The sequence below is a fragment of the Crassostrea angulata genome, chromosome 8 (genome assembly GCF_025612915.1).
Source record: "Crassostrea angulata isolate pt1a10 chromosome 8, ASM2561291v2, whole genome shotgun sequence".
Lineage (NCBI taxonomy): Eukaryota > Metazoa > Mollusca > Bivalvia > Ostreida > Ostreidae > Magallana > Magallana angulata.
Window position 1 is genome coordinate 36,876,215 of NC_069118.1, and position 25,955 is coordinate 36,902,169.

A 25,955-nucleotide genomic window follows, 5' to 3' on the forward strand; every position below is an offset into this window, starting at 1 on the left:
AAGAATCACTAGTGGTTTTATAACAAATTTTAAAAACATCTTGCACTGATATTGTGTCTACTCCATATGGCCTAAGCTCTGCCTCCCACTTGCTGATTGAGGTTGGAATAGCCTCATTTTTATTCAAGAAATTATAAAAGATTTTTGAGCATTTTTCAGAAGATATGAGAGGTTCAAAAAATAAAGGTACATATGGATTAGGAAGTCTTTTGAAAGAAGACCTATCTATTAACAATGATTTCAAATATTTTGAAATAGCTGTAACAATGCTATTGTATTGCATCACACAACTATCAGATAGATTGTATGTGTTTTTAAGAACTCCAAAGTCTAAAAGATTACAATCATCATCAAAAAAATCTTGCACAACCTTTATTCCCTTTTCATACCAGGATTTAAAAAAAACTGGTTTGTTGTTAACTTTTATATTAGAGTTATACCACACTGGAATATAATGAAATTTGTTTTTAAAGTGCGGAGAGTAAGTAAAAGATTTCATATAACATGACCAAGCAATCAAAACATCTTTCCAAAAGGCGTTATTTTCTTTTAACAAACAATCAAACACAAAACTATCTCCAAAATCATACAATTTCTGTAAAATATCATCTCCATTGAGAGCATAGAAAATATCCATCCATGGTTTATGTGAGCAAGTTAACCTTTTAATCCATGTACATTTAAGTGATGTAATAAAACTTCTAACATCTACCATTTTCATACCACCTGACAAGTAATCTTGTGTTATAAGAGACCTTTTAACTTTGTCTGTTTTGGATTTCCATAGAAACTCAAAAAAGGCTTTGCATATAAATGCTACAATCTCCTTTTTGGGAGTAGGAAGCGATATAAATAAATGATTTAGTTTTGGAATTAACAAACTCTTAATGACAGTGACACGACCAATTGGAGTAAGAATTCTTCTTTTCCATTGTTCCATAAGTGCAATGATTTTTGGAATCTGATTACCAAAATTAATATCAACAATTTCAGAAAGTTCAACGGAAAATTGGAAACCTAATAAATTAAAAGATGTAGATCCCCAGTCTAATTTCCATCTGGTATGATGAAACACTTGATCAGAGAATTTTTTTGAACCAATCCACACAATTTTTGTCTTAGATGTATTAATTTTAAGTCCTGAAAAGCTGGAGTAAAAATCTATAGTTTCTAATGCTTCGAACAAGGATTTTGATGAACCATCAAGGGCTAACAAAGTGTCGTCTGCATACTGTGATATTATATGTTCTTTATTATGAACAAAAATGCCCTTAATATCATTGTTTTGCTTTATAAGAATTGAAAGGATTTCTGCACATATAATGAATAAATATGGAGCAACAGGATCTCCTTGTCTACAACCCCTTTGTATGTCAAATTGTTCTGATAAAAACCCACTTTGTAAAATGCAGGCACGGAAATTTGTGTTTAAAATTTTTAATGGATAATATATTCTCCAAACCCAAAATAACTTAAAACTTTATAAATAAATGACCATGACATAGAGTCAAAGGCTTTTTCGAAATCAATGAGGACCAAAAGCCCTGGAATTTCATGTATCTCTGTGTACGACATCAGATCATAAACAAAGCGAGTATTTTCCCCTATGTATCTACCTTTTATGAAACCAGATTGTGTATTTGAAATAATAATGTCCAAAACTTGTTTGATTCTAAAGCTTAGGCAACCAGATATGATCTTGTAGAGAACATTTAAAAGGGTTATTGGTCGCCAGTTCTTTAGAAACTGTCTTGGTTTGTCCCCTTTTGGCAAACATGAAATTATTCCAAGTCTTTGAGAGATAGGAAGCTCTTTTTTAAGAAAAATACAGTTAATAGCTCTAACAACATAATTTCTAATATCACTCCAAAAAAACTTGAAAAATTCTGCGGTATACCCATCACTACCAGGGGACTTATTATTCTTCATGTGCTTTAATACGTTAAGAACTTCTCTTTCCTCAATGTCTTTCTCCAGACCTTTGGACGTATTTGTATCCATTTTAGGATTATTAGAATTCAAGAACATTTCTTCTAAATTTATATTAACTAAACTTGAATCTGCACTTTTATACAGAGTTTCATAATATATCTTAACTTCATCTAAAATTTCTGTTTGTTCATATATAGTGCCAGTACCCTCTAATTCAATTTTTTTTATTGTTTTATTTAAATAATTCCTAGATTCTAAATTACAGAAATATTTTGATGGTTTTTCACCCTCTTCTATCCAGCGAGCTCGGGACCTTATCATGTGGCCTAGTAACTTTTCTTTTCTAATACTCTCGAGTTCCTTTTTTTTTTCATCTAATTTATTTAAATCAATGAAAGCATCTGATTCTAAATCCTCAATTTCTTGCAGTAGTGTTTTTTCTTTTTGGTCTTTTTCTTTTTTGATATATGAAGAATATGAGATAGTATTTCCCCGTATTTCCATCAGTAGTACCTCAAGAAATAAACTTTCATCCATGTTATTTTTACATTGGAAATTTTTACTCTCTGCATTCTCTAAATATTGATTACTAACACACTTTATTACATTTTTTACCTTTTGAACGTAGTCTTTATCTGTAAGTAAATAATTATTAAATTTCCAAAGACCACGCCCTCTCCGGAAGGGATTAAATTTAAGCTCGAGCAAAACTATAGAATGATCAGACCTGTATCCAGGTTTGATAGTACAGTTTTCAACAAGATTTGTTAAGCTGTCAGAAATGAGAAAATAATCAAGGCGACCTTGTTTTAGAGGATTTTTTTTCCGCCATGTATATACTTTTTTTTCAGGATTTAGGACTCTATAGTAATCTATGAGGCATAAGTCCTCCATTATTTCCAGGACTTTACTTCGAGCCTTTGGATTGTTAACACTACAGTAGTTATAAGTATCCTGCATGGGATTCAATGCAAGATTAAAGTCCCCACATAAAATAAAATATTCATTATCAAATTCAAGGAAGATACTTCTTACATTTTCATAAAACTCAGGGTTGTCAATATTAGGACCGTATATATTAATGAGGGTAACCTTGTGGTCCTCAATTGTCATGTCCAAAGCTAACAAATTACCTTCACAGTCGTTTTTCACTCTATGAATTTTAAACTCAAAGTTGTTATTGAAAAGTATACAGACCCCTCTTGAGTTAGATGAATATGAATTAAACACACATTTATATCCCCACTGTGTTTCTATAAACTGTTCATGTTCAGAAATAAAATGAGTATCTTGCAGGCAAATGATAGAATAATGTTTTTGTTTATAGTAGTTAAGAACATCTTTACGTTTTGATGGTGTGGCGAGCCCCTGACAGTTCACCGTAGCTATTAAAATGTTGTCAGACGACATCATATTAACGTATTAAATAGAAAATAACAAAAGCAACACATGTAAGACAAAGAAAGTATTCAAAAATAACACATGCGAGAAGCAAATAACCACTTACCATTACCAAATTTTCTGATCCAACCATACCCAAAAATATTACACACACATAAGAAACTAAGCATCCTACCAGTTCATTAAGAACACTTATAAAGGGAGAAACACGCACACTCACACATACACACATGTCTAAACAGAAAGTAAACAGTTCTGAAATTGAGATACCGATCCCGATCTGAAAACCGTTGACCGATCCCGAAGCATCCAGGTTCCACTCCGCTGTCTATCAAAAAAGTGTACTAGCGCCGTTTTAGTTTTTCAGAAACATTGTCCAGAATATCGAATCTGTGGCGGCGTCCTTGTTCGTCCAGCGCAAAAATCTTGCCGTTGTAGTACCAGGCAGACTGGATTCGAGGGTCACCATTAAGATTGGGCAAAAGTTTTGCGTTGAAATATGTTAGGTGGTCATGCATGGTAAAACATTTTTTGAGTTTGTCATTCGATCGATTTTTGATGACCGCGATCTTGACCTCCGTGTTACGGAATTTGGCGATCACAGGGCGTGGCCCTTTCCCATCTCCCCCAGGAATCCGATGAATCGCAAGAACATCCGAGGGGTCCAGGTCCATCTTCACTGCCTCCTTGAGAATTGTACACAATTTACTCCTGAGGTTTTCGTTTTTCTCCTCGGCCCAGTTTAGAAATTTAATATTGGCTTTCTGCGAGTATTGTTGATTTTGATTGGCGAGGGTCATTGCAGATTGTGCCGCAGATTCACATTGTTTGAGCTTGTCGTTGAGAGATCTCAGTTCACTGGCTTGGGAGTTCAATTTTTCTCTCAGAGTGTCGAAATCAAGATTAAAACCCTCGGAGATTTCTTTTGTTTGTGTTTCGAACTCTTTACACTTTTCGTCGATTTTATCTTCAAACTCTTTCTTGACTTTGTTTTTGATACTTTCTTCGAAATCTTTTTTCATTTCATCGACAATTTCTTGTTTTATTTCACTTTTTATTTCATTTTTCAATTCTAACAATATTTCCGAAACCAAGACCTTGACATCCGATTTTTTCACCATGGACTCTCTTATTTCTGTCAAACTTTGCTGAATTTGATGAAGGTCACCTGAGATATTAACGTGCTGGTCAGATGTACTACCGTCGTGAGCAGGTGTATGATCACCGCTGCTAGTTCTCGGTTTTTTCACTGCGGCCTTTTCAGAAACAATGGATTTTCTTACGGATACTGGTGCCGATTTTAAATCGAGCTGAACAAGTTTTTTTGTTTTTGTTTGTTCTTTTTCTGGTGTTTTTTTAAGTACCCCTGACTTTTCGGCCATTGTTACTATTGTCACTATTAGTGAGAAGGAGTTCACCACAGTCCGATATTTTCAGAATGCTTCTTAACAACAATATCAAGGCGTAAATTTCTAAAATTATATAGCACTCACCAAATTGAGTTTTAAGTCCTTTATCCAGTATTTTGGGCACTTTAAATATTACAGAGACGTATTTAAAGAGAAAAAACAGCGGAGCTTCAAAAATATGGTCAGTCGCAGACCATCACGTGACCGGAACCCAGAGTGTTGTTCTTATAAAATGTTGTTTATGCTTTTGAATCAGCCATTTTAAATCATCCCTTGCCTTAAGTGCTTATTGAGGATATATCTATTATTTGTATGGCTTAATCTCAGATTTGCACCTTTTATGTACTTTGCATAATGAGCAGCCGTAGAAGGGGATCAATCAGAAATCTTTCGTGAGCTTTGTAAGAAAGAAAGACAACTCCGTCGGACTGGGACTCTTGGAACAGAAGTGAACAGTCTGTCGGGGGCCAGGATGTCGTTGCCCTACTCTCTGCTTGGAATGATGGGAAATGTCAGAACCAAGGACAGGAAACAGAAGGAGGAAGCAGAAAAAAGAATCAAGGACTTGGAAATGCAAGGTCACTTTAAGGATGAGATTGGAAAAATCATCATGGCTGAATATAGAGAAGCTTTAGATGGTAAGCATTTGCTAGACAAAATGAACTTAATTTACAAAAATAAATTTCATTGATTTATACTGAAAGCTAGGCTGGAAATTGTGAGTAAAAAGCTAGCAGTTGTCCATGGTAGTTATACATTAATGAACATTGAAACTGAGATGGGATTGCCTTGGGTATTTATCTCTTGCCACACTGAGTGCAGTATTTGAATACTTACATATTTATATCAGATGACTCTACATGTGGAGGTGCATTACTGGCAATCAATTCTCGGTATCAAGAGGAGAAAGAAGCTATCTTATCTGTTATCAAAAACAAAGGAGGACAGACAGGAACCATCACCATGGAAACCAGTAGACTGTCACGGCAACACCTTCTGATAACAGAAGAGGCTGACTTCCATCCCTGTGCACTTGCTGTGGGACTGGCTGAAAGACCTCAGGGTTACAAAACAAGCAGGTAAAGTCTGTTTGTTGGAGTCAGAAATTGAAAATGCTTAGACACTTGACATCATGTTTCCTCACACATTAAGCTGTCTCAGTTTGAGGTGTACATGGTAGGGAAGTGCAAGATGTTTTTCAAACTAATTAATTTGCTTTTAATTGATTGTAAATTAAACCTGCTATTCTCTGTTGTCTAACTTGGCTGGAAGATGGAGGGACAGGAATTAAATTGCAACATAAATAGTAAATTTCTCCTGATTTTGTGTTGTTAAGATGCCACAAGCTTGTACTGTGATGAGTCTATTAAATAGTGCAGTTATGCTTGTCAGAATTATATGAGTTTATCTGATATTTATTTCAATAATTTATATTTTTATCAGAATGGAATTGTTTATAATGATGTACTGATTTAATAAATATGCTTACATACTGAGAAAAGTTACAAAATGGGACTGTATATACTTGGTACTCAAGGGCAGAGTTACAAACTGACCTGTAAATATTTATACATTGTATTCTGATTTCATTGAGCAGGCTAACGGACTGGGACAGGGTTCGCTGTGAGAGTCTGGCCAAGCTGAGACTGCTCGCCAAGAAGGGAAGAAAGCAGATCAAGTCTCCCCATATGTATGCAGATACTGACCAAATGGAAGAGATGGGAGTGGTGGATCTACAGAAAAAGCTGGTGGTGGAGCTTGTGGAAAAACACAAATATGAAAGAGAAGTACGTACTGGTAGATTTAAAACTACTGTAATGCATTGTATAAGAGCACGAGTCATAGAAATAATCAATTATAGACCTGTACCTGATGATCAGTGGTATATGTATATTGTTCTACACTGTATTTAATCTTGTTCTTTGTTGTATGTACTGGTAATCTTGTTCTATGCTGTATGTAATTTTGTTCTATGTCTAGGCGGCTATCTACATGCTACAAGGAAGGGACAGTGAGAATAGTAAAGTGGTGGCCAAGTCCATGACTCAGGGAGAGAGGAACAAACTGTTGAAGACACTGCGTAACAGACACACCAACTGGAAAAATAGCAGGTCGGAGGATAGCCAGGTCCTGTACACTATTCTGCAGGAAGGTAAGAAAAAACACTGCACACCGGGGATATCTGTTGGTTGTGTTACTACTATGAGTAGCCTACAGGCTGATTGCTGATACTAATTACTTTACTTTTAATTGATTTACAAACAGGCATGGGTCTGTACTATGAAAACCGGAAAGTAGATCTACAGGAGAGCCAGAGCAAGGTCTCGGAGGATGACACCAATGAAGCCGTCCTAGCGGACCTCCAGCAGAGGCAGGAGGGAGAGTTCCAGCTTGTTGTAGAGGACATTGCTCTCAAGGTTGGTCATTGTCATTACATTGAACGACATCATTCTAAAGATGTGCCATTTACTTGTAAGAATGGGGACTTTGATTTATGGTTCATATTTTAGATAAAATTGATTTTTGATCAAGCATTGTCTAGTTGCTGTGTCTCAGTACATGATGTTGTAGGTGTGAAATTGATTCTTTTGGCTTAATTATTTAAAACATTTCAGCATTACATAAGAGACAAATATTATGGGTAAATTTGTTTTAGTAGTAATAGAGTCAAATGTCTTTTTTTTGTTAGTAAATTTGTAATTGATTGCAGTCAAAGGAAGGTCTGATGAAGCTGATCTGTATCAATAACAAGCAGCGGGTGGAGGAGCACCTGGACAATGTGGCCTTTGTTGTGCTGGGGACGGTGGAGCTCAGTGAGGGGGACAGGGAGTTTGTGAAGGCCCTGGAGGAGAAGTACGACGCCCTCAGGGACCGAGTCCTGTACATGGGCCTCAAGGACGACATGAAGGGAGAATGGAAACGGTATGCTGGTTAACATAAGGACATAACTATGTACAGTTCAATCAATCTCATCTATAGTTGTAGAAAATTAGTCAGTATAAATTTGATTCATTAAACTATACATTATGCCATTAGTTTGTCAATTCCCATGTACATGTAATGAAAACTATTAAGTTCTTTGATTATTTTTTAGCTTTGATTCAAATCAATTTGGTCGTTTATTCTTTAGTATTTTTTTACTCAAACCTACCACCAAACACAATCCAAATACAAGGAACTATTTATTGTTTAATACTTGTACATGTTACAGAATGACAGAGAAAGAGAAGAGGAAGGAATTGAAGGACAGAAGAAAGCAGGAAAAGAAATTGAGAGGAGCAGGGAATGTAGAGGAGATGGGGGACCTCATAGGACTAAAGCATAAGGCCAAGGTCAGTTATACTTTTCTAAAGCATAAAGCTTGATCAATGGTCCTCTCCCAAAGCCTAAGGCCAGGGTCATTGGTCCTCTCTTGAAGCATAAGGCCAAGGTCAATGATCCTCTCCTGTAGCCTAAGGCCAAGGTCAATGGTTTTGTTCTAAAGCATATGGCCAAGGTCAGTACTTTTCTCCTATAGCATAAGGCCAAAGTCAATGGTTTTCTCCTAAAGCATAAGGCCAAAGTCAGAGGTATTCTCCTGAAGCAATAAGGCCAAGGTCAGTCGTACTCTCCTAAAGCATGATGTCAGGGTCGGTGGTACTCTCCTTAAGCATAAGGCCAAGGTCAGAGGCACTTTCCTAAAGTCTTATGATAAATTCAATGGTCCTCTCCTAAAGCATGTATGTGTGTTTTTATGTTTATTACACAGTCAGTTTCGCGTAGACTGAGTATCCGTTATTTAAACTGAGTATTGGTTATATATTTCCCTCTCCTTTCTGCGACAAAAAATAAAGAATATGTGTACCTGTACTTAGTTGGAGTATGACAAGGATTTCTGTAAATCAAGATATGGTCAGAGTGTTTATGTAACAATGTTGTAGATGTTACCCACGCTGAGGAAGCTGATGGGTGAGGAACGTGGAGAATTTGAAGCTCGGTTCACCAAACAGAAGACCTCAGGCCAAATTCTAGGTACAGTGGAAAGAAGGCAACATTTCATTCACAGAACTTTTTCATACAGGCACAATTTATACATGTAATATCTGTATTAACTTTTTGAGGAACTGAAGTAAATGAGGCGTTGTTTTGTGTTAGATGAGAGCAGTAAGGGGAGCTATGAGCCGGTCAATGTCCTGGCTGATCTTATTCCACGCTATGACGAGGAGCTGGATGTACTTGTTATGTGGCTAAACAAACCAGAGACCAAATCACTATCCATCAAACAGCAGAGAATCAAAATCCTACAGCTTAAGCTGGAGGCCTTGGCAGCGGAGATGGAGGAAGATTTTGAGGTGGCAGCCATGTTTGTTGGGCTGTTGGAGAGGGTTTTATCAAGTCCTTTAGGAAGGTAAATCTAATGAAGAGATTTAAATCCATTTTCATCATTTTCCTTTATTTTTGTTGAATCATATATGTTTTCTACTGATTCCCAGATCATTGCAATGTATTCATTTGTGTGATGCTTGGCATTGTATAATACTTTTGTATAATTATATTAACAGACATGCCACAGACAATGTGAGACAGAGAGACCTGGCCAAGAGACGGACTCAGCTCAGAAGTCAGCGCTTGCAGCAGAATCAGGAGTATGAGAAGCAGATGATTACAGCTCCAGACCCTACCCATGGTACACTCAGAATATTAAACCAGATATAATTTAAAACGATGAATGAATGGAAGGACTATCTAATAGTGTTTTAATATTTTTTTCTGAATTCAATTATTTGTCAACTAAATGATTTTAAAAAAGTCTGGTTTAACAAACAACCCCATTTTCTGTCTTGTATAATAATAAATCAACATTTGCATATAATAACCTTACATATAAAAATGGTTGGTAATCATTTACAACATGTACAATAACTGTTCCCATAGCTTTATGTATATTTCATGTACACTAATTGTTCCCATAGCTACATGTACATGTATATTACATGTACACTAACTGTTCCCATAGCTTTATGTATATTTCATATACACTAACTGTTCCCATAACTACTTGTACATGTATATTACATGTACACTAACTGTTCCCATGTACATGTATATAACCTGTACACTAACTGTTCCCATAGCTACATGTAATATAGGTCTATCATGCAGGCATAGGGTAACTGAACCCCAAGATTGTATTATATAAAGCCTAATCAACATTTTATAGATTATGGGTGTTTCTCTCTAAACTGGTAATCTTTTTGCAGAAAGTAACTCAAAATAGCATACGAGGAAAGTTTCAGATGTTGTTTCTTGAAAAATAAAAAAGGATTTTATTTTAAATGAACTGTTAAAGGCTTTAAGTGAAGAATTATGGCTTTGACAATGTCAAGTGAAGACTTTTCCCAAACAATTGATAGATTTTGTTATCTATATTAAGAAAAACTATAACCAAGAAGAATAGATACTAAGTATAGAAGCAAAGTATTGAACTGATGACTGACTGTGTGGTTTTTGTGTAGGAGACACGACGGGCTGGCAGCTGTGTTACCTGCGGGAGGTACTGTCGCGTCAGGAGGGGGAGAGGGAGCACCTGTTACAGTTCCTACAGGATGATAGCATGGACGACCTTAGGGAGGCGGCGGCCATGATGGCCGAACCAGAAACCAAGGCCCGCCTCGCCGAGCTCCACACCAAACGCAGGAGGCTGGATCTATCCAACCAAGGTATACTGGAGATGGAAACATATCCTTTTTTTTATTGTTTAGAAGATACACATATATTTAAATGTAATAAAACAAAAAAAAAATAAAATCAGAGTTTAAAACTAAACAGATACGTAACAATATTTGACAGATGATCAAGAGGAATACACCTCCATTTTGGAGGAGGCTGTGGCCATTAGATATGTTTGTAAGAAGCAACAAATTCAAAAAGAGACCAGACGAGAGCCAACTAAAGACGACGTCACCGTTAGCATACTCAAAGATCTGCAGGAGGAACAAGACAATGAGATCGCAGCCATACTGGAAAACCTACTCAACCTGGTACTAGAACTTTTATAATAGATCTGTTGTTTTTAAGATGGTACAGATTTAATGATAAATAGGAAACCTTGTTTTGTGACAAAATTATTCTTATCGTCTACGTAAATTTTTTTTGTGAGAGAGCCTATCTAGTTCGTTTAAGTGTCAGCTTGTGATATGAAAATTAGGGTTTCAGAGTTCAATTCAGTTGTTCTTTTTTTTTTTTTAAATGAATTCCTCTTACATTACATTTCATAATTTCACAGTCAGGCAAATTTATATTTTAATATACTGGTAAAAGAATGTGTATTTTTGTCCAATTATATATTTCTATCTCAAATAGTTATATCCCCTTTTTATTTCTAACTCTGCATTACTTTTTCCATTGTCTTACATAAATAGAATATTTTAAGAGTGATGTGTGTCATTATTAGTTCAAAGTTTATAGAATAGATTCTTTGATAGTGAAAAATAAATTTTCTGATTTTTTTTCATAGCATGTCAGATAATTTTTAAAGTAATAATCATTAATAATGACTGGTTTTTTGTTTTAAAGAGTGAGGAAGATTTGAGGGACCTGAGGACGGAGGAGAGGGAGAAGCGAGAGAATAGGGCGGTCCCTAACGTGCTGATTGTGCTGACTCAGAGTGAGAGTAAGACTCACCAACAGGAGCTGCTCACGGTGAGAATCAATCCCCGACACTCAGAACCTAGAGCACTCACTAGTCAATATACACATATATACAGTGGAATGTGTGCTTCAATTTACACTCAATTATGGATCATGATTTTTATCAGATTTTATGACACTAAAAAATTCAGTATGCTTTTGGTAACAAAATAGAACTTCAGCAAGTAGGAAACATTTACATGTCGAAAGAAGAATCTGCTTAATATAAAAAAAATACAAACGTTGTTACATGTAACAGGCACTTCAACACAAATATGAGAGTGTGCAGGCAGCTCTACTGACGGAAACTCTGATTCATAAACATGGTGAGGCCGCCTGGAACAAGATGGCAGACAAGGAGAAACAGCAGCAGTTACGGGCCCTGACACAGGAGGTGGAGCTCCTCCGGCGAGAGGGTGGGTAATAGGGAGCGAGTACTATCAATAAGTTGGTGAAACGCAATGACATTATTTCGTTGAATATCCAAACTGTTAGCTGAAGTTTAGTTAATGAAATAAAAATGTTAGTCAAAATGTTTTACAACTTGGATATAAAATTTGTACAAAAGAATTGCATTGAAAAACAGAAAATTGTATTGAAATTCCTTCTTTTAGATTACAGTAAGTGTAAATTAATGAGGACAAGTTACATGTATGGAAATCAATTCAATGGTATTGGTTTATTTTGTTGCAGGTAATAATGTTGGCTTGATTGAGGTCTTGGAAGGTTTCCATTTGGACAAGACATTTTCCAGCATTATGGGTGTTCATCGATTTCTTTTCCTAGAACTTGTCAGGGACACAGAGGGTATGTTGATCTCATGAATCTTATTGGGGGAAGGTTTTATAAAATTTTTACGATGTTAAACCATATGTTAAACACATTATTGAAATAAGTAAATAGTTAGAATAGTGATTGTAATAGTGAGTTAGTAAATAGTGATCATTGTAATAGTAAGTTAGTAAATAGTGATTGAACTCTAAAAACTTTTCCAAAACGTACATTGTACTAACTTTACCTGAGTTGATCAATTGTTTACTCACAGAGGACTGGATCCCTGAACCCACAGAGGAGGAGCAGATCATGAAGAACCCACTGCTCAATCTGTGGCTCAGGTTCGAATCGGAGAAAAAGAGTATCCTCCAGAAACTGAAAGGTTAGACAAGACAGTATCAATGATCTTTGAATCCTTGGAATTATATTTTTTTTGTTTTTCAAAAGTCAGTATTCTGATGGTAATTCACAACAGTTACTCTTAATTTTATCTGTTGTTGTTTGATGCTGATTCACAGAAGTATATGTTGCTTTAATTCACAAATGTAGTTAATTAATTCTAAAAGTCAATGTAGAGATACCATAACTGATAACAAGTTTTGGATGTTTTAGGACTAAATGAGGAGTACATGGGTGAGCAGGATCAGCTGATTTGTATCGTACGTCTAACCAGGGAGACCCTACTCAGCCAAAACAGTGGCAGGTTTCTTGTCTCGGCAACTGTAGTAGGACTAGCCGAGAGACAAATGGAGGAGGGAAAACCCAGGTAGATAAGTCAAAACATTGCATCTTTTTACTATTTATTTATAAGGTTTTTTCTTCCACATTGTATATTAATCTTTAAAAAAGTTGCTGTGCAAAACTCTCTATATGTAGGATGACTGGTGACAAGGCACGCTATGAAAGAGTCGCTAGACACAAAATGTCATCTACAGCTAAAAAGACCAGCTACAGAGACCAAGTCAGCAGAGAGCCTGGTCTACTGGCACAGATGGTATGTAACTATGATTTTTCTAAATAATACAATTTAAATAAAGTCACTAGTATAGTATAATTTTCAATTTTATTTATTAATGCTTGTACAAATATGATAATCAATGACAAATGCAATTTCCACTTAAAAATTCTGGTCTTTGTTTAGAATGCTGTAATGGAACTGCTGGAGTTCAAGCATCTTAGTGAGCAAGACCAATTCAAGCTTCTTGTTGAGATGTCAGCGGATAACAAGATGCAACAAGAAGTGATGATGATGTCACAGCAGCAGAGGAAGGACCAACTGTCTCGACTCCTGTCCAAGCGAGAGTCCATAGCAAAAGGTATATTCATGGAAGTCTAACCATTGTTTATCTTAAATGTATACATGTAATAATTTCTGTATGATGATTTTGAAAGTTCCAGCTGAATATCAGTTATCACAACCTTTAAAAAACTTAATATCAACAATCAGAAGTTACATGTACATCTCATTTACATAATAAATATGGTTAGTTATGGTCTTATTTCTCACCAGAAAAACAAAAGGAACATGACATAATTCTACAGGAGGGATTTGTCATAAAGCGAGAGCTTTGTCGCCAAAGGATGAGCAGTGACCAGAAAGCAGAGGCCACAGACAAGGAAATCCATGAAGTCATGATGGCAGAACTCATTCTGGCACAGAACAGGGAAGCCGAGAGACTGCTACAGAAGTTAATGCCAAAGGTCAGTCAGTAAGACAAACAGATACCGCTGTATTAAAGAGGAGTATGCAGGAAACAAATTTATTTGTCTGTCTGTTAATTTATCCCTATTCTGTGTCCAGTTCATGAATTCATATTAAATAGAAGATACATCAGAAGGTCATACTTGGCACACAGGTTGCTTTGACCTTAGGATATATCTTGACCCTGCCCAAAGGTCATTTGACCAAGGTCATCTCTGATATAGTATATGTCATTTTATAAAAGTCCCAGCCAAGGTCATCAATCCAGCATGAATAGCTCTAGTTAGCATCACATAACAATAGTCTGCTATGCAAAGTTCCATTGAGGCAGCGGTTATTTGAATAGTTCTTTCAATATCTTTTGTTGATTAATTATGAAACAATTTCTTCTTTCAAATTCTGAAGTATAACTATGTATACTGTATACTAGATTCCTAATGAAACGCAAGGAATTAATATCCGTGTAAAATCACGAGAAGCACCCTCCGCGGATTTTAAAATCACACCATTATTTCCTGATAATTGAGAACCATAAGAGAAAGAGAAAATATGTCTACATTCGCGATTTTATACAATCCAGTGGAATTAAGTACTCGCGTAATATAAGGAATTTGAGAATAGCTTTTTGAAACTTGTACTTTCTCCAAATCATAGGATGCTGAAGAATTGCAGAAGATGCAGATAGTTCAAATCAACGACCGCAAGCTGAATAGCAGAGACAATCTGGCACATGTGGTTCTCTCCCCCGAGATGTGTCTAGATGTGAGCACGGATACAGAGGCTGACCTGATGGAGGCTCTAGAGGGGAAGTATGACGCTCTGAGGGATAAACTCCTGGCAGAGGCCCTCATAAAGCAGGTCAGGGCCACTCACTGGTCTTTTGCAGTGTAACTTTATGTTCAACTTCAGTAATTATGTAAATTTAAACGGAATGTATTTTTATGAACAAACAGCTTGGAGAATCAGAATGGCAGAGAATGTCGGAACTGGAGAGACAAAAGAAAATGATGGAACTGAAACTCAAAGAGAGGCAGCTGAGAAGGGAGGGAAAGTTTGATGAAATCTCTCAAATCCTAGGTATTCCATTATGTTTTGAATCAATTTTGAATTACATGTACTATTTTTACTGCTACAATTTATTATCATTGATCAACTTAAAATACCGTTAGCCTTAAAACAAGAACATTTGATATATACAATATATATGAAAAGAAATACTACGTAGTAAAGCGAAACAATGTTAATGAATAAACCGTCTGTTTTCAAAAGGGGATGCTCTGGACAATCAAGAGACTTTAAAGAGACTTATGGGAGAAAACAAAGAAGAACAACAGAGAAAGCTCAGAGAGAGGCTGGAGAGAAAGAAGAAGAGACTGGCTCAAGGTTCATTTAGCTCTTTATAATATTTTAAGATAATCTCAAAGGCATTGAATCATCGTTGTCATTTCAAAAAAATATCATTACAGTTCAGACTACACATGATAGAAAACCTTACATGTACTTGACAGTCTGAAAGGCCATTTCTGCAGGCAATGTAAATAAAATTTAAGGTCAAATAGAAATTATAGTATTCAATCATAAATTTCATATTTAGCTACCCTCAAGACTGTATTTATATCAAAGTTGTTTATTGTTTATAAACTTGACCAAGAGGAGATATAACTTAATCTATTCTGTCCTCAATTAAAATATGAAGGCAAGATATATTGTACATGACTTATTTCTGGTAAATTCCAAGAATATTCATAACTGTCAAGGTTACTTTTTAACTTTGCCTACACAGTCTCCAACAAATACATTAAGTCTTCAACAAAAGCATCTTGTTTTATGTATACTGTCCAGCAAATGCACCTAGCTTTAAAGGTCTACAATTGTATATGTATGTGATTGCTACACCTAGGAATGTCTGAGGCTGAGTGTAATAAGCTGGAGAGACAGGAGATAGAGGAAGAGGAGGAGGAAGAGAGGAAGGGCAGGAAGAACATCCTGCTGGAGCTGGAGCACCACTTTGAGAAGGTAGAGGGCTGGAGCATCCTATCTAATTCCTACACAGGCGATTGTGTCTCACATGATGCACATTGGCTGTGATATCAAATGACATCAGAAAAATAAAATCAATATATTCCAGGTTTTTTTAAGCCATTAACCAGCCTTTCTGAGATAACAGGAGGACTAGCTATGACTTTCTCTGGTCTGTTTATGTTGCAGGAAAAGGCAGAGTTGCTGAGACAGATTGGAGAAGGAGATGACAGACTGAGCAAAGAAAAGGCTCGGCAACTACAGCTGATGAAACTCAAGCGAGCAGAGCGCAGGGCTCGCAATGAAGACAAGTTTGATTCAGCTGCTCTAGTGTTAGGTCTGGCTGAGGAGCACAAAAAAAAGTAAGTTTGAATCTTGATCTGGTTCATAAACTACCGTAGTGTTAAATATCATGTTATGATGCATTTATTTCATTCTTAAGTACAGTATATTTGGTAAACTACGGTAGTATTGAGAATTGGCTTGGAATTTCAATCTTTATGTTTTGGCTTACCAGTAATTTAAAAATTTCAAACGAAGTAATTTTTCACAGACAAACTTTCATTATTTTTGTCATTTAGGTACCATATTTATAAAATTTGTATCTGACAGATGTTGTTGTAAAATAAATGTAAACAATCCTATAATCAAGGTTATAATTTCATGTGTTGTGATTGAATTTAGACAACAGGAGGTGACTGATGAGGAGAGACAAAGGCAGGAGAGACTGGCCAGGGAGAGAATCGAAGCGACCCGGCGCAGACGGAGGGAGGGAAAGACAACTCCAGAGGAAGCCATCAACCATGAGACAGATGATAGGATGGAGCTTCAGGAGTCACTCAACATGGCCATAGACAGAAGACACAGACACGAGAGAGATCTCCTCATACAGGTAGAGTCAGTCACTAACACAGGGAGGGGGGTACAGATTTTGCTTAATTGTTGGGTTTTTGCAAAATTTTTCATTATAGGGAATACATGTATTGATAATTGTCTTTGATGTCATGCTATGGTAGATATGTGCACATGTCATATTTGTAATTTACCCTATTTTGGCAAGAATATGTACATGCATTTATAGATAGGTACATGTGTTGTATTTCATATTCCAAAAAAGTAGAGAAACAAATTTTATAGATAATTTCTTAGATACCTAATTTTTAGAAAGAACCCTGCATATAATGGTTTATGTTGTAGATAACGTGTCCTTTATTTGTAGCTGCTAGACGAAGCCTCCACGAGTGACATCAAACAGGCAGCCGCAACAATGACAGAGGAACAGAGACAGGACAAGCTGTACGAGCTAAGAGAACTCCGTAAACACTGGAGACAGGCAGGGAGCCGGGAGCAGACACAGCTGACCAACATCCTTAAGGTTTGTCACAAACTTCACTGATTCCATCTTGGAGGGTAGCTTTTTCACTTTTGAAGAACAATCTGGTTACAGAATGCCTCTTGCATTTACATCATTGACAAAAGGACAGTCCAATGTATCTCATGTTTGAACTACCAGTACCAGAGATTTTTAGGTGCAAAGTTCATTGGCTAAATATATTCATACATGTATATAATTGATGGAAGTAGTTTTACGTCTTATTTAAATTCTTCTGTAACTAGCTGTGATGATTGTAAAAGATTTCCCCATTGTTTTGTTGCAGGAGGCAGCTTGTTATCTAATTCAATCAAATTTACAAAAATACCAAGAAGAAGGACAAACAAAAACTGAAGAAGAGGTCAAAGTTCACATTCTGTCTAACCTCCAGCTGTGGCAGGATGCTGAGGCATCAATGATACTGTCTGATCTAGACAACAAGGTGAGGTTAAGATGGGACTGCTTTCCTGTAAAAACATGAAGCTAGCGTAAACTTAGAAAAAAATTGCCTGAAAATTACGAGCAATATATTACTTTTATTTAATGGTATTCCAATATATATATATTAGAAACTATAAATGCATATTCTCAAAGTATCTGATTAAATGATCTTAACATAAAAGCCATTAAATGTCAGATCATTTGGATCTTTATCAATTTCTCAACCGGCATTGCACTAAAACATTTTAATATCATGAAATTTTAGCAAATAGTGGGTGATTTGGCCATAAATTTTAAAAAATTGTTTAAATTGATGCCTGACTTATAAGACACATACAAAAATTAGTATCAATGACTTCTGAGATGTTTTGATTATTTTTGCTTATTTCAAAAGCTTAGGGCTAATTGTTAATGTACTATGACATTTAAAATGGTAAACATTTTCTTAAGTTAAATACTTATTCAAAGCAATCTATATTCTTTAAAACTTGCAGTCTTTATATATAATACAGGATATAGGAACACTACAGCAAATGGTGAAAATGCAATCCATGGTAGAAGATGAAGGATTCCATGACAACGTGTCACATGTTCTATTAGACCAATCAAAAAGGGACAATATGGAGGAGGGAGAGGAGGAACTGATTCAGGCACTTGAAGATAAATATGATGCCCTTAAGGACAAACTGATAGAAGCAGTAAGTGACTGGCATACAACACTGAAACCATCTACAGTGTATTAACTTATTGCTGTACAAGTTACTGTAAACTAACTTTTATGTGTGATGACTTCATTTTGCCATTAATCAGGAATTAATTGGTTCACAGACACTAACTTTTGCGACCAAGCCTTCTTTACACCCATGTTGATGTAATGCTCTAACTGAAAGGACTTGTACTGTTTCATGGCGAGAGATATTTACAACGACAATGCTCTCACAAATCTTGCGAAAATTTATTGCACACAAATAAAAGTTAATTGTTTTACACTACTTGATTAACATAAATTACACATGATGTAATACCGGTATTGTGTTGCTTAAAGGCATTAAAAGAGGAGATGGGAGAAGATGAATGGAACAAACTCTCAGATGCTGAGAAACAACAAAAGATTGTGGAATTAAAAATGAAGGAGAGAAAACTTAGACAGGAAGGGAATGTAGAGGAGGCTGCCGCTATATTTGAGAAAGTTTTGGAAAATGATGAATGTAGGATTTTAGCTCATGATTTGAAATTCTTTAATTGTAACGCCTTTTAAAAATCCAATAAGGTTTCTATGAATTAAATATTGTAATTATCATCAAATATCTAACCATATACTATGTATAATATAAAAATCCTAATAATATATTATCATCTCAACCTTATAATGTTTTAGAATATGTTTATTAAAAAACCACATCCTTGCACATTTTGAAACCACTCACACCTTCATGTATTTGTATTAATGACTGTATTAATGAATGTTCAATGGATTTGCTTCCTAGTGTTGGACCAAATTCTTGGTCCTGAGGACAAGAAGGATGCAGACAAGAGGAGAGAGGAGCTGATCAGAGAGAGGGAGGAGCAGGGGCTGCCCACCGATGAGGAGACAGTCAACAGGCTCCTCGAGGAGCAGAGGAAGGCCCAGGGTAAACAGAGGAGGATTGTGAGTACAAGTATTTGTAGTTGATAGAGGGATCTGGAATTTTTGTGCATCACAAAATTTGTGTAATACCTTTCTTATTAAAAATTTTGCTTTCCGGTAATATATTTTAATTTTTGTTTTAAAAGTTTCTAAAAGTGTACAATATCAAACATTATTTCTGCATATTTCATTTTTTTGCAAAATTAATTAAAAAAAAAAAGCAAAAAATGGACCGTCATGATAATAACTTGATATAGAGTTCATGTAATATAGTACATGTACCATATGTAACTGTTACATCTATACCTTGGTTTTGATTGATGCTTAAAAAATAAAAGATATTGTTTGTCCCTATTGATGAATTAACCCATAAATTCAGTGTAAGATCATCATTTTAAATATATTGTTTGACACTGTGGATGAATTGCTTCATGAATTCAGTGTTAGATCAGCAAGTCATCTGCATCACAATGTTTTAATGTTGATTAAACAATTCAGAATGTGTTGGAGAACCTTAACCTTATGTTGGAAGATGAAAAAGCTAAACTCCTGAAGGCTCTTAAAAACCAGCACAACAGAATAGACCAGGAGAGGGAACGTCAGCTAGCCATAGCCCGCCTACAGCACGAGCGACGCAAACTCGCCCGAGAGGAAAAGTTTGAGTCTGCTGCAATCATAGTCAGTCAAGCCAGAGAAAATGAAGAAAATGTCAAACGAACGTGAGTCTTCTAAGACCCCCCCCCCCCATACATGTATTTTAAAAATGTTTACAGAACAGTAGTATTGTTGAGTTACTGTCATATTTCTCAGTAGCTGCATATGCAATTAAATATTTTAAAACGTCATATTTTTTTTAAAAACATAATTCTGATATTGCAACACCTTAATTACCAATCTAAATTTCTTCACAAGTTTAGAGCGTTTCTTATAATTATGTACATTTATTACAAACAGTATTAAGGAAGAGAGAGAGAGAATGAAGGCTTTGGCCAAAGAGAGGCTTGAAGCAAGAAAGAGGAAGTTACAGCAGAAAAAAGAGGAAGTCAGTGAGGAGGTGAGGTTGAGGAGCGAGGATGACCTGGAACAGCTGGAGGACATGGCACAGACACAGGGTGGGTTGTTATTTGTTAGTATGTACCTCAATTCTGTTACAATGAAGTCACATACCTGTGTTTTGAGATTTATACAATCGGACAGTATACTGTGGTTCATCAGTACATGTGGGCTTCAATTTTAATGGATTGTTTGATTTAGATGGTATGTGTACTTTATTTTGCAGATTTGTCCTCAGTTCAAACTGCCATTTTGGAAGCACTTGATCAGCGTCAGACAGAAGAGAGGAATGTATTGATGGACATCATACAGACGGCCAGGAATAGTGCCGCCATTATTAGGGAGGCAAAGCAAATGACAGCTCAGGTACGGCTTATAGATAAATACATGTAATTTTCTAAAAGCTTACAGTTCAACAGAAAGCATTGAAAATCCTATACTGCTCAATAGTAATCATTAGAAAAGACTTGCAGCTCAATAGATATTTAAAAAAACACAGCTTAATGGTAAGTAAAATAAAACTAAGAGCTTCAGAGTAACTACTTTCAAAAAAATTTCAGCTGTATATTTATTAACATGAATATTTCTGGTATCAATCAAATTCTTACATAACAAAAAAAGAATCTTCATATTTCACTCAGGATTTGAAAACTCAGTTACTTAAACTGGAGAAAGATGAAAGAACATGGAAGCAGGTCTCCATGCAGGCTGCTCTCCATACTGATGAAGGGAACTTGTCAAAGTCAGAGAAAGATGTGATGTTTAAAGAAGTAGCACAACGACGCAGTGAGCATCAGGCCATCCTGACGGAGGCCATGGTGTACAAACTTCAGTGTAAGTTCATAGTTATATAGGTGATGGTGACGATGATGACATCGACCATGATGATGATGATGATGATGATGACAATATTGTTTTTTGTAGTGGAGGAACAGTCACACAGGGCTCAAAACCCAAAAATGTCTGATGAAGAAAGTTTGGAGGATCTAAGTGTGGTGTTGTTGGCAGACCTTCAAGAAAAGCAAGCAACTGAAAGTGCCACAGTTCAAAATCTGATGCAGGATATGGTGAATATTTTTCCTGTGCAGTCAATATTTTTTATTTCTTTATTAATAAAACTTCTAAAGAAGATGATGCAAATGTTCTTATGATGTTTGATTCAGATATATTTTTCATTCAGGAAGAGACGGAGTTGCAGGAAGTGAAACGTGTCCAGCGTATTGCGAAGCGTGAGGGCTGGTTTGATGCCCTGACTGGGATGTTGTTCCAGTTATCCGGATCGGATCCCATGGGAGAGGAGGCGGGACTGGAGATTCTGGACAAGACAATGGCTAACATGGAGGAAGATTGGAAGAAGGAAAAGGCCATGCTGATTGCTGAAGGTGAGTCTGATTAAACGTTTGTGTGACATGGAATCTTTTTTCAGTCAAAATCAAAGATATCAAGAAAAATTCATGTATCACAGGGATTTGAGTGCAGTCATTTCAATCAAAGCTAAAGTTATTGTTGTAAGCTTATTTGTAAAGATTTTGCATACACAAAATGTGAAGGTTTGGTGTCAGCTCACGATTGTTTCTTGCTTATTTTGTTTTTTTCTTTTGTCCATGGTGTATTCCAGTTAAGAAATGTAAGTTTTGCAATTGACATGCACACATGTGAACACAAGATGACCCATACTCCCTTTTCATCTCTTATAAGGACAGACACAATGTAGTTTTACTAGAATTCATTGAATCACCTTTTCTTGAAGAGTTCTTATTATGGTTATTTCAAAGTAATGTAAAACAGCTTCTGAAATGGCTTTCTTCAACAGAGATAACTACATGTATTGCATTAACATAAATGGAAAAAGGACTTTTCAAATAATTAAGATAAGATGGTCAAATATGCTGAAACCTTAAAGATTACACATCAAGCTTTTGCTGTTGTATTCTTGTGAAAATTATTCTGAAGAAATACTATATGTTAAACTTTAGTCAATTTTAACATTTTTCCTTAAATAAAAAATACTAAGATTTTGATCATTTACCTGGCAATAGATCTTTTTAAAACTTTAGCAATGAATGATGAATTTAAATTTGATGTTAATATAATATCAAGAGGTAAATTACGTTGTGTGTGGTCTCTGTTATCTATATGCACATGGTCATACTAATAGGAACCATCATTTTAACTGTCACTTGGTATACATGTATTTGTTGACACATCATTCAATTTTCTCTTGTATAGTACAAGCATAAAAGAATTTTCCAGTGTTTTTATGTTTTAAAAGTTATAAAAAAATTTGTATAGCCAATGCTTTTGTATTATTTTAATTTTTTATATAGCTGCATGAGATAATTCTCTATATGCAATGCTTGTGAATACCATTTATTAAAGGGACTTGGACATGATCTCAGATGAAAAAAAATATTTTTAATTTTTATGTAAGAAATAGTTTACTTGTGTATTTCGAAAGATTTACCAAAATTTCAATGTTAGAAATCAAGTTTCAAGTGAGATAAAGAGGAAAGAAGTTGGTGTCATGTAAACAAAGCTGGAATGTTATATTTCTTTAGAATTTATGTAACGTAAAGAAATTACCATTTCTTTGACAAAATAATTGAGGCAAACAAGATAAACTGATTCAAATGAATGTCTTCATAAATAATTTTTATAAACAACAAAAAACATTAGATTGAAACTTATACCAATAGAATACATATAATTAAAAACAATGACAGGGCTCGAGCTTTGTTTACAATACAAAGAATTCTAACCTCTTTAACTCGCTTGTACCTCAATATTTGACTTTCAAATTTTGACAAAGCATAAGAAATTGACCATGCTAGACATTAAAAATGAAACAATAAATTTTGAAAAATTTGAGAGCATGTCATGTCTAAGTCCCTTTAAATGTAAAAGAAAATTTTTTTTCACTCACTGAATTTTTCATTATATCTTTTTTTTTTTCAATGTTACCATTTGTTGCTTCATGTAAAATTAAATTATCTGTATAGCCACCATAGTAATAAAATATAGTGAAGCAAATTAAAATCTAAAGTAAAGTCTTTGTAATGATTATATAATTTAAGACATAAAATTTTTGGTATTTGAATGCTTTGATAAATAAAGGTAGGCTGAAGTCTCATGCTTATTCTCTGTTTTTGAAGCTAAATCAGAGAACGCTTCGGAGGAGGAATTACAGTCGGCCCTGAAACAATTGGAGCATGAACAGGAACTCAAGAGGAAGGTAAGTTTAACAGACTATCGTCCCTCTCTGATACTGTATCTAACATATCTCATGCATGACTGATTGTTGTCTATGATGATGAACATGATTTGTGGCTGTGTGATATTAGGCAATGGCAGCTGATCTAGAACAACAGAGGAAGAAAATGATGGAAAAATTGTCGGCTCGTAGACGTCAGATGGAGGAGAAAGAGAGCGAGGAGATCAGGGCGGCCCAGCTTGTTCTGATCTCTGAGAGTCGACAGAAAAAACAGAAAGAATCGCAGGAAAAGGAACGAAGTCATCAAAGCTCAGAGGTAAGGGCAGAGCAAGTGGTGTGTCTGAATGATTTGTGCATGATCGTCACAAAGGGATTCCACAAAGTAGAATTATTTAGGTCTTTTTCTTTTGATACATGAATGAAATAAACTTGCATATTGTACAGAGTGCAACCAGCACAGAATTTATACCCACACTACTTATCATAACTCATCTTCTATAGTCTGTCCCAAGATATTTATGCAGCACATTTGCACGATTTTTATTAAAAATACACATACCTGTGAAAGAAGTGCAAATGAAGTAGTTGGAAGGGATATTTTCCAAGATAATTTCATTGACACATCATTTTCACTCTGAAAAAATTCACAGGAACGAAAACAGATTCCTTACGGAGATTTATAATGGGGAATGTTTACATCTTTTCTCCATTCGGAATACATCGCGCAAATTTTCAACGTTATCATCCGGGCTTGCTGCAATACAAAATCTCCGTAGACATCACATTTTTTAGCATTATATTGAAACCTGATAAGCTAACAGGGGCGTTTCGACTGAGAAATCTTGGAAATGTTTCATACTTTTAAATGAACATCGTCTGAATCCTGAGGTATTTATAAATATCAAGCAATTAAGCCAAATGTGAATCCAGAATATCTTGGGACAGAGTATAGTATTGTTCAATCTTAATTGTACCGGTAAATGCAGATAAAAATTTTACATTTTGATTTAATTCAGTTGTTCTGATAAACATAAAGGTAACCTAGTACAGAACATAAACCATCTCATCATTGTTCAGTCCTGATTTTTTCTATGTAGTACATGAAAAATGAGTTTTTGTAAACAATTTAACTATGATAGAGTTGTACAAAAATGAAATGTCCACTGGCAGCTTCAGAAGAGATTGGAAGCCAGAAGACAAGCGCGGAAGAGAACCAGCCAAGATGAGGAAGAGGATGAAGGGGTCAAGAGGTCACTGACAGATGAGGAGAGGTTCTCCAGACCTAGTACCAAGGATAGTGTACGTCAATGTAGACATTATTAACTAAGTACTGTGCAACTCACTCAAAACATTATTTAGCTAAAGAAAGTGTAAGTCAATCTAGACTTACAATTACATTGGCTAAGCTATGTCATGAATGAAGGGATACAGCAGAGAAGTAGATAAAGTTCCAAGAAAATCAATCTTTAGATACAGCATAATGGTATATCTTTGGATCGCTCATTCCATCATTCTGTCATGTGATCACACCATTGTAGGTTTCTTGAATATTTTCACTATGGTTTTAAATTGAAATATTTAAAAATAATACCGGTATGAAAATTTATTAAAGCAAATATTTGGTTGATCTATTGTTGTTGATCACTTTCAAATTTTGATTTTAGGTAGGAAGTCCAGTTTCATTTAAATATTTGCCCATTAGACTTTGAAAATAAATAACTAATATTTGCATTTCATGCATTTGCAAGATACTACAAGCTGATTTCCAATACACAGTCAATATGTGTCAAAGTTCACCTGAGAAAATTAAGCATTCACATGAACTTCGTATGAAATTTTCTCGCAAACATAAATTTCTTGTATAAAAATTTTCACATGAATTTCTTACAAAAAGCTGTGCTAGATCTTACAGTCATATAATATGCACTTTAAATTCATGTGAAATTTTCTGAATTATGTGAAATCCTCATGAGTGCATCATTTATATACCGTTACGGACCATCTATTTGATATTAGGTCGCTAAGACTATATCGTTCTTTGTACACAGAATCCATTTGCGTCAATGAAGCGTGAGAAGACGGCCCTAGATGTGACGGTGTCTGACAAGGAGAAGCAGGACACGTACACCAAACTGATGAGAGAGCAGACGGCCGTCCTACAGCACAAACAGGAGAGTCAGCGCAAGCAGGAGGAAATGGTCAGTCAAAACCTACCAACAGTGATTCAAACGTGATCTTATTTTATACTGGATGGTTAACAAAGCACCCATCAAATCAACCATACATTTAATGAGTATTTTAACTTTAAACTGTTATTTACTAAAGTTAATTTCACATATTGTAGC

General features: G+C 35.4%; 1 protein-coding gene across 2 annotated transcripts in view; it reads left to right on the forward strand.

Annotated features, from left to right (window-relative positions):
* The window catches only part of LOC128158840 (trichohyalin-like), a 34,082-nt gene that overhangs the window by 4,580 nt on the left and 3,547 nt on the right, over nt 1-25,955 (forward strand). For both annotated transcript variants that reach the window (XM_052821809.1, XM_052821810.1), the window contains exons 7-47: nt 5,105-5,380; nt 5,593-5,821; nt 6,340-6,529; nt 6,723-6,894; nt 7,008-7,159; nt 7,453-7,664; nt 7,954-8,074; nt 8,663-8,753; nt 8,877-9,129; nt 9,284-9,408; nt 10,238-10,441; nt 10,572-10,762; nt 11,298-11,423; nt 11,671-11,827; nt 12,105-12,218; nt 12,457-12,567; nt 12,798-12,951; nt 13,062-13,179; nt 13,327-13,501; nt 13,696-13,886; nt 14,542-14,745; nt 14,841-14,964; nt 15,157-15,270; nt 15,788-15,903; nt 16,096-16,268; nt 16,591-16,798; nt 17,126-17,281; nt 17,565-17,720; nt 18,232-18,417; nt 18,765-18,927; nt 19,207-19,367; nt 19,845-20,065; nt 20,301-20,458; nt 20,626-20,765; nt 21,041-21,233; nt 21,324-21,466; nt 21,580-21,781; nt 23,552-23,631; nt 23,741-23,926; nt 24,781-24,909; nt 25,659-25,808. In XM_052821809.1, the coding sequence (XP_052677769.1) occupies nt 5,105-5,380; nt 5,593-5,821; nt 6,340-6,529; nt 6,723-6,894; nt 7,008-7,159; nt 7,453-7,664; nt 7,954-8,074; nt 8,663-8,753; nt 8,877-9,129; nt 9,284-9,408; nt 10,238-10,441; nt 10,572-10,762; nt 11,298-11,423; nt 11,671-11,827; nt 12,105-12,218; nt 12,457-12,567; nt 12,798-12,951; nt 13,062-13,179; nt 13,327-13,501; nt 13,696-13,886; nt 14,542-14,745; nt 14,841-14,964; nt 15,157-15,270; nt 15,788-15,903; nt 16,096-16,268; nt 16,591-16,798; nt 17,126-17,281; nt 17,565-17,720; nt 18,232-18,417; nt 18,765-18,927; nt 19,207-19,367; nt 19,845-20,065; nt 20,301-20,458; nt 20,626-20,765; nt 21,041-21,233; nt 21,324-21,466; nt 21,580-21,781; nt 23,552-23,631; nt 23,741-23,926; nt 24,781-24,909; nt 25,659-25,808 (6,725 nt within the window). The remainder of the gene's footprint in view (nt 1-5,104; nt 5,381-5,592; nt 5,822-6,339; nt 6,530-6,722; nt 6,895-7,007; nt 7,160-7,452; nt 7,665-7,953; nt 8,075-8,662; nt 8,754-8,876; nt 9,130-9,283; nt 9,409-10,237; nt 10,442-10,571; nt 10,763-11,297; nt 11,424-11,670; nt 11,828-12,104; nt 12,219-12,456; nt 12,568-12,797; nt 12,952-13,061; nt 13,180-13,326; nt 13,502-13,695; nt 13,887-14,541; nt 14,746-14,840; nt 14,965-15,156; nt 15,271-15,787; nt 15,904-16,095; nt 16,269-16,590; nt 16,799-17,125; nt 17,282-17,564; nt 17,721-18,231; nt 18,418-18,764; nt 18,928-19,206; nt 19,368-19,844; nt 20,066-20,300; nt 20,459-20,625; nt 20,766-21,040; nt 21,234-21,323; nt 21,467-21,579; nt 21,782-23,551; nt 23,632-23,740; nt 23,927-24,780; nt 24,910-25,658; nt 25,809-25,955) is intronic.